The sequence below is a fragment of the Marmota flaviventris genome, chromosome 14, assembly GCF_047511675.1.
Source record: "Marmota flaviventris isolate mMarFla1 chromosome 14, mMarFla1.hap1, whole genome shotgun sequence".
NCBI classification, from domain to species: domain Eukaryota; kingdom Metazoa; phylum Chordata; class Mammalia; order Rodentia; family Sciuridae; genus Marmota; species Marmota flaviventris.
The window spans coordinates 14,459,413-14,468,095 of record NC_092511.1 but is presented as its reverse complement, the minus strand read 5'-3'; the positions used below and the strand labels follow the sequence as shown (position 1 = coordinate 14,468,095).

At 36.3% G+C, this 8,683-nt stretch overlaps 1 protein-coding gene across 1 annotated transcript in view; it reads left to right on the top strand.

The window, feature by feature from the left end:
* Nucleotides 1-976: 976 nt before the first annotated feature.
* Nucleotides 977-8,683, top strand: part of Wdr35 (WD repeat domain 35) — a 60,885-nt gene continuing 53,178 nt past the window's right edge. The window contains exons 1-6 of the mRNA XM_027937804.2: nucleotides 977-1,106; nucleotides 1,806-1,923; nucleotides 3,889-3,960; nucleotides 5,212-5,304; nucleotides 6,870-6,998; nucleotides 8,374-8,507. Of these exons, the coding sequence (XP_027793605.2) occupies nucleotides 1,083-1,106; nucleotides 1,806-1,923; nucleotides 3,889-3,960; nucleotides 5,212-5,304; nucleotides 6,870-6,998; nucleotides 8,374-8,507 (570 nt within the window). The 5' untranslated portion in view covers nucleotides 977-1,082. The remainder of the gene's footprint in view (nucleotides 1,107-1,805; nucleotides 1,924-3,888; nucleotides 3,961-5,211; nucleotides 5,305-6,869; nucleotides 6,999-8,373; nucleotides 8,508-8,683) is intronic.

Sequence of the window (8,683 nt, the reverse complement as noted above, 5' to 3'; positions counted from 1 at the left end):
AAGACATTTCAGGACTGAGGAAAGATCTGTTTTTCTTTTTGTCTCGCTGGACTTGGAACCCAGGGTCTCCTGAATGCTGGGTCAACAGTCTACCACTGAGCTACACCCAGAGCCAGGGATCTGATTTTAGATGGAGTTCAGGATTTTTAAAATACCTTTATTTTATTCATTTATTTTTATATGGTTCTGAGGATGGAACCCAGTGCCTCACACATGCTAGGTGAGCACTCTACCACTGAGCCACAACCCCAGCAGGAGTTCAGATTTGATGGGAAACAGACTAGGAATTTAGAATTTAGAATTAGTACATGCTAATTCTAGTATGTGCTGGGTGAGACAACAGACCTGGATCAAAAGATTTAAAGATTATTTGCCTGGGAGGGGAAGAACTCCAAGTGGGGAAATTAACGCTGCCGCGTAAAGTACACGCTAGATTATATAAATCAAAAATGGTATCTACAGAAAAGTCTATCCCAGGGGAGAAGACACTAAACAGCTCAAATATTTTAAAAAGGAAGGCTATACCTCAATGGCAACTGTAGCTGTAATGAGCCCAAGTTCATAGTTTTCCTTTTATAAGGAGCTCTTTTAAAAATTCCCAAACAAAATAAACAGAGTCTCCTATTTTCAGATTGCCCAGAGGGCCCTGCAATGCCCCAAAGCACAAGGCAACCAATCCTCAAAACGCACATCTGCGCCGCCTGGCCGATGGCACTAGATACCAAGTGCAATAAATGACTTTTCCTTTTATGAATGATGGGACAGTGGAGCTTACAAAACACCAGATCCTGGTGACCTTACTGGTTTGGGCACCTTTCCTGTTTGTACTGATATTAAGGACACCTAAGGCACAGCCATGCCAGGTGTGGCGTGGCGGGTCTTCAGAGCCTGCGCAGGCGCGCGACGTCAGGGGCTAGGACGACACCGGAAGTGCCTCTTCGCGCCCCGGATGCGCCGGGGTAGCGGCGGTTGCCAGGGCGACGGGAGCCATCCAGAGCCGCTGGTACTCGGAATTGGAGACCGCGAACCGGTGACCAGCGGCGGGCTTTGCCCGCTTCGGCCGTTCGCTCTGGGTTCCCACGATGTTCTTCTACCTGAGCAAGAAAGTGAGTTTCCGGGGGCCGCCCCGCTCCTCCTCAGTGCCCGCAGCCCACGGGCCATTCCCGCATCCTTCTGGCTAAGCCAAGCGGCTTCACCGGGCCCGGATCGCGGCTCTGCTGCCCCGCTGCCCCGCTGCCCCGCTGCCCGCCTGGTCGGGCCCCGGACCTTCTGAGGTCCCGGAACCCCTGGTCCCCCTTAGCCAAGCCAGAAACTCTCTCACGCGTCTCTGCCATACCTGTCCCCCACCGGGTCCTTTTGGGTAGCCAGCGGGATAGATCACTAGGTGATCTATCACCAGTCAGGATCCAGATGACTTTGGATCATCACCGCGCAAGAGAAAAAAAATTAACAAAAGGTAGCCTAAGTGTTCTAGGGGGAAAGGGAATACAGACCGGTGGAATGGGTCAATAACCCTCCAGCCCTCATCCACCCTTTAAAAATACCTCAGGCGTCTTACCTCCTGGCTTTCCCCCCGCAGCCTCCGCCTTTGTCTTGTGTGCACTTCTTTCCTTCTTTATCAAATTGTAGAGCACGGGACATTTCAGAGGAACATCCCCATTTTCATGACAGCGCATTTTTTTTTTTTTTCCTGCAAGGCTTTCGTGTTTCTTCTTGAAAGACTTTCATCATTTTTCATCTCCTGTAGACGTACTTCCCAACTACTTCGTGAAAAGTTGCTAACATGACTGTGATTGCTTTTACAGATTTCCATTCCCAATAATGTGAAGCTAAAATGCATATCCTGGAACAAGGACCAAGGGTTCATAGCGTGTGGTGGTGAAGATGGATTACTGAAAGTTTTGAAATTAGAGACACAGACAGGTAAATGAATGCAAGCTCACATGTCTGAAATTATAGAAAAAGGAAAAGTGTCATTGATTCAGCGCCATATGCTCTTGGTATTTGTCAATATGAAATTCTAATTCTTTTAAAAACAAAAAACCCTAAACATCTTGTGACATTTTTCTAGAGAAAAGTTCAGAGAATGTCAAATGTGAACATTCAGCTTTTGCTGAAATTATTGATGGGAAATGAAAATGAATGAAAGATGAAACCAAGTCACCATGTTGTCTTGTGCCAGGTCCAATTATTGCCCTCTGTTATTAGGAGTCTAATAAAAATCATGCCAATCAACATTTCAGTAACATCACAAAATCTCACATTTTGGCAATTTTTTTACAGGTCCATATCATCTTTTTTTCCTTATCAGATGCATTGTGATTATACAACTAGTGCCCCCAAACAGAAAATAGAATATATGTTACCCTTTTATTAATAGATCTCTTATCTTTGTAGCTTTCTTTCTTTCTTTTTATAGTTCTCTGGAATCACAGTGAACAATTTTATTCTTATTTAACTTCCGTACTATTACTCTATATTAGGGATCTAGGTAATCCCTATCTAGGTTGGAGATCTAGATAAAGAGATTGACATTGTAATCAGTTCTGCCACAAGATTACTGAATGACTTTCAGCAAGTTGCTTAATATCTTTGGACTTTGGTTCATTATTTTGTCAAATGAGGTAAACTATATTACATTTTGGGTTCCTTTATAGCATGACCTCTCAAAATTTGTCAGGCGTAAGAATCACCAGAAGAGGTTGTTAAAATGGATTTCTGGGATCCGTCCCCAGAGTAGATCTGGGACAGGGCCTGAGAATTTGCATCTGTAGTGATGCTGGTATTGCTAATGCTCCGACTACCCTTTGAACAGTGTTTATTAAATATTTCCCGTGTATTGGATGGTTAACCTGTGCTGTCTCATTTGGCTTTACAGTACTCTTGAAAGGTGGGTATTCCAGGTGAGAAAACTGGAGCTATGATCATTTAATAACTTACCCAAGGTCACACAGCCTATAAGTAACACTACACGAAGGGCTCATGAGCATCCTAAGCAAAGAATAGTATAATTGTTTTGATGTGCTACACTAATTATGTGAAATAAAAGGCAGATTGGAAGATAGATATTTAAGTATCAAAGTTTGGCTTCTGATGTTTTGTAGTTTAATCTTTTAACTGTGTTAAAAGAAAAATATCTCTGGTATGTTTTTTAAATGTGTATGGATGTGTGTATATATATATATATATAACATATATTACATTATATATATACAACTTATTTTGTCTAAAATATGTAAAAGTTTTAGTTACATTAAGAAATGAATGTATTTTGTTCAACATTGAAAGTGTTAGTTTCTGTTTTTCTGAGACAAGGTCTGTGTTGTTCTTTCTCACTATGTGTTTGACCATTTCTTTAATTTTTTTTTGAAACATTTTTCAATACAGAAGAAGTCAAACATTTTGAATTTTGTCATATTTAAACATATTTAAATATATTCCCACTCTGCCTTCCTGTCTGATGACTGAACAGTCCTTGGTCACTTTGCTAGATTCTTCTTTTCTAACAATTGGAATTCCTGAGAACTTGTGTGTGGGCTCTCTCTATATTTGCTCTCTAGGTTTGTTATTTTATTCCCATGACCTTAAATGCTATCTGTAGGGTGATGATCCCTCATTTATATCTCCAGAACAGTCCTGAATTTTCAGATTTGGGCATCTCCACTGGAATCTTTCATAGGCATTTCGTATTTACTATGTCCAAAATGGAACTGTTGATCTCTTAAATCTTTTTTCAGTTCTGTTTCAACTTGTATGTTAATTTCACTCGTTTGGTCAAGCTGGAAGTCTAGTCCTGCCTCTCTTTAACATACCCTTCATCAAAATTCCCATTGTTGTTTCTCCTTTTTTCATTGTTCATGGTAGTTTTCTTTGTTTTGTTTTTTTTAGATGATGCAAAATTGAGGGGTCTTGCTGCCCCTAGTAATCTTTCTATGAATCAGACTCTTGAAGGTCATAGTGGTGAGTCCAGCAGTTTTGTTTATTATGTGTAAATTGTAGTTAGTCATTTAGAAACCATTTACTTAATGTAGAAATGTCAACATTTTAAATAATTGTGATATTATTTTTATGGAGTCATAATTAATATTGTCCAGAGTCATTCATTCTTCCATAAACCTGAAAAAAGTAGGTGTTATATGTGAAAAATACTGTTATTTCTCTGTGGATGACATACATATATACGTCTATATGTATATATAATACATAAATATTATTTTCCTTTTAAAGATTGTTTGATAATTACAGATTAAAGGATACTAAAGATGTAACAACTGAATGCACAATATGATCCTAAATGGGATCCTGGAATGAGAAAAAAACAAGTATCTATAAAGAATATTACAACTGGGTACAGTGGTGCATGCTGTGGTCCCAGCTACTGGGAAAGCTAAGGCAGGAGAATCCCAAGTTCAAGGATAGCCTGGGAAGATTGGCAAGACCCTGGCTCAAAGTAAAATAAAATGAATTAGGAATATAACTCAGTGAAAGAAAGCTTACCGAGCACGTATGAGGGCCGGGGTTTAATCCCCAATAAGGGAATAAATAAATAAATAAATAAATATAAACATAAAAATGGACACCTTGACAATTGAAATTTGAAAGTGGACAGTGTGTTAGGTAATGATATTTTATCAGGTTAGATTTTTAAATTTGTAAGATAGTTATGAAAGAGAGTATCCTTAAAAATACATACAAAGTATTTAGAGATATAAGAATTAAAAGAAATCAATTACTAATGTCACCCACTGGTTTAATATATACTTAAAGTGTGTTACAAATAGAATGTAAAACCTGGGAGGTTAGAAAGGGGGAAACAGATAATGGGCATTTTCAACCAAAAATGAACAAACAATTTAAGGGAACAACTTGGTGTCCTTTGGACATCATTATCCTTGGGAGACAAGCCAGTTTGGTAAATCATGCTTATTTTTGTTTCCACTATCTGATTTACTGGCAGCTTTCCATGAAGTGTGCCTTTGCAGACATGAAATAGGGATGGATGTGAGAGTATTAAGCATTGTAGTAGGAAATTAGTGATCTCAGTAATTATATCCTATGAATATTTTTGATATTCATAATATTTGAAAAACTGGTTAGTTGCATAGGAAGTCTTGATTTTAACATGTTCTTGATGTTTGCTTATATAAAGGTACAAATTTGAAATTAATTTTAGCTATTTTTAAGTGTCTAATTTATTTTCCAATGTTCTAGGTTCTGTTCAAGTTGTAACATGGAATGAACAGTATCAGAAATTGACCACCAGTGATCAAAATGGGCTTATCATTGTCTGGATGTTATATAAAGGTACATTAGGAGAGCTGCTTTAATCTTTCACAAATTGGAGTCTGGATCACAGTGTTTGGATGGAGAAATTACATCTCTAAAATAGACCCCTGGTAACCAGAAGAGCTGACTGCATAGTGATGATATTTCTGGATTTATTGTAGCTTACTTTTTATTTTATTTCCTTTGAGCTGTAACTTTGCATTAAGAAAGCAAATTAAGTGACTCCAAAGTGAACTTATTAACTTGGTAAAATAGTTTCTACTCTTAGATAGCTCTTCTTCTCCTTCCTCTAACCCCTGCAGATTTCCAACAAGAATTAGGTGCTATGTGGCTGGTGGTTGAAGTTAGTACAATAGAAGAAAGCACATTTATGAAGAATTCAGCAGCAATAGTAATTCACTTCCTATATTGGACCAGTCAGCTTCCTTTTCTTTCATGGATACAGATTTTATCTTGGCTCTGGCTACTGACCTATAATTTTTGCCTCTTATCTATAAGAGACAGAGTAAGATAGAGAGGGAAAGAGAAGGATTAGTTTAGATGCATCATTATTACTAGAAAAGCAACTCATGATACATGTTCTCTTGAAGCCTGTAGCCATTGTCTTCTAAAGGGAAAGGTACATGTGTGTTGTTTTCAAAAGGTTCAGGGTATGTTGTTTACAAACCTATAATTAAAAAATATGTGATAGTGCTTGAATATTATTTTTAAAGTATGTGTATTTGAAAAGTGGAGTGGGGTAGAAAGTAAAGTAGATGGGAGTGAACTTTGTTTCCAAGATAAATTTTCTCTGGGCTTCAATCCTAATTCTATTAATACCCTGCGCTGACCAGTTATTTCAAATCACATGACATTTGCTTGGCTGATGGCCAGAGTTCCCTAGGCCAGAAAATGGTAAAGTTTTTAAAAAACACAAAAATAAGACAAAATTCCCTGTTCTTTTGCTTCTAATTGGGTTATACTATGAAAGAAGTCACATCTCTCTCCAACTCTGTGTAGCTCAAATGTTTTTGTTCTTCAGCATTAGTGATGGCATATGTAATGTATCACTGATGTAACATGAATTGCTTAAGAATTTTTTTAAAGCAGACTTTAAGAGTTTTACTTAATGTGCTTTTACCTCATATGCTTAAACTAGTCATCAGAAAGTTTATGCATACATATAAGGTTGTTGTTATTCTGTTTTCCCCCCTGCTTAGTTATTATCTGAAAAGATAAGGTTTTCAAGTGGGAAAAGTTAGGTCTTCAGAAAAATAACTTGTTTTGGCCCTGCAAAAGCAAATGAAATTTTCTTTTTTAATTGACAAGAAGAAAGCAAGAAAAAGAGAGAAAGTAAAAAGAAAAGAGCTGGGCATTTGTTGTGTTTTCTGTGATAGTCTTTGAAAAGATTATTAGTCAAGGCCTATGTTAATTTTTTCTTTTGTTTATGTTGATTTGAAGGTTTTCTAGTTTAATATCTCAGGTTGTACAAAACTTTGCAATTATTTATTGCACAGTGTATTTTATGAAGTGTTGTCAACTCTTAAGTACCATTTAATAGATGTGAAAGTTTTGACTTGTAATTTTTTAATTTGTGAAATCAGGCTCTTGGTATGAGGAAATGATCAACAATCGGAATAAATCAGTGGTTCGAAGTATGAGTTGGAATGCTGATGGACAGAAGATCTGCATTGTGTATGAAGATGGGGCTGTGATAGTGGGTTCAGTGGATGGTAATTGCATTTATTGGATATAGGACTAAGATCAACATTTAGCTTACTTTTTTATCTTTAGAGATTTAAGTTAATTGTTAACATTCTGATTGAAAAATAGACATAAAAAAAGAAAATAGTCGATATACATTTTGCTGAAATCTAAGAAGCACCTTTTGGTCCTAAACATTTATTAAGTCTACATGAGAAAACAATCTATTCTTTTTTGATTTCCTACAGTGGCACTGAAAAAAATGAATTAATTTTTCAGCATTATTTTAAATATGTCCATCATATAATTCATCTTTATATTGGTTAGACTATATAAATGCATAGATTTTATTTTCAAAAAGTATATAAAATCATAATAATATATGGTATTTTCAGTAGAAGATAGTATATCATTGTTAGTTGTATTTTATAACCTTAAAACCTATGTCTTTCAGATTCTAGTATGTAGATGAAACTGGGTCTTCTGTAAGTCAGCACCTTTGTATTAATGTGAATGAAATTGTTGATAGAGAAATAACATTTTAAAGTCATTTTCACATCTGTGTGTGTATATGTGTGTATATATATATATTGTAGTCAGTGAATATTTCTGAGAATTTTATAGAGCAATAGCTATGGTTTTAGAAACTAAGAATGTAAGCTGGGTACAGTGGCTTTTTCCCATAGTTCCAGCAACTCAGGCCGCTGAGGCAGGAGGATTGCAAGTTTGAGGTCAGCCTCAATAACTTATTGAAGTTTGGTTGGGAGGGAATGGTAAAAATAGAATGGTAGCGAGATGGAGAGCTTAGAGTTGAGGAAAGTGGTTTTTTTTGTTTTATTTTGTTTGAGGTGATGATTTAGAAGATATGCATATATTTAAGTGTTTATTAGAAAGAGCCTAGAAAGATAAGTTTAGTGAGAAAAAGAAAATGAGAATAATTTACCAAGGGAGATTTTTGCAAAGATGGAATGGATTAGATCATAGATTAGGTGGAAGGATTAACCTTAGACAGAGGTCTGGTTGGGAGATACCTCTTCCTTTGTATCAGGGAGCTAAGCAGAGTGGATAAGTGTGGATTTAGTTATGTTCTAAATGTCCTGAATTTCTTTTTCGGGAGCTTTTATTTCTTTTCCAAAGTAGAAGATGGGCTCATCTGTTAATTGGGAGTGAAAACCTGCATCAGTTTAGAAATGGGAGAGTTTGAAACAGCTGCTATTTTAAATGTCTCTGGGGTATTTTGCTCCTATAAGTGCTCAGTAAATATTTATTGACCAAATAAATTGAATGACTGCATGAATGCTGAGAGGAATGTGAGAACTCTTTAGGGAAACAAAAATGTTGAAAGCAGCTGTTGGAGGATCATGAATCTGAACTTTAAATAATTATGTTTATGTTTTGTTTTAGGCAATCGTATTTGGGGAAAAGACCTGAAGGGTGTACAGTTGTGCCATGTAGCATGGTCATCAGATAGTAAAATCTTACTTTTTGGAATGGCAAATGGTGAAATACACATTTATGATAATCAAGGAAATTTTATAGTAAGCATATATATTTGTTGTTTTTATGTATATAATTTTATATGATTTTTAATATATCATTCATACGAACTCACATTTATTTATTATGATGGCTTATGTAGTTAGTCTTTATTTATTTATTTATTTATTGATGCTGGGAATTGAACCCAGGGGTGCTTTAACTACTGAGTCACATC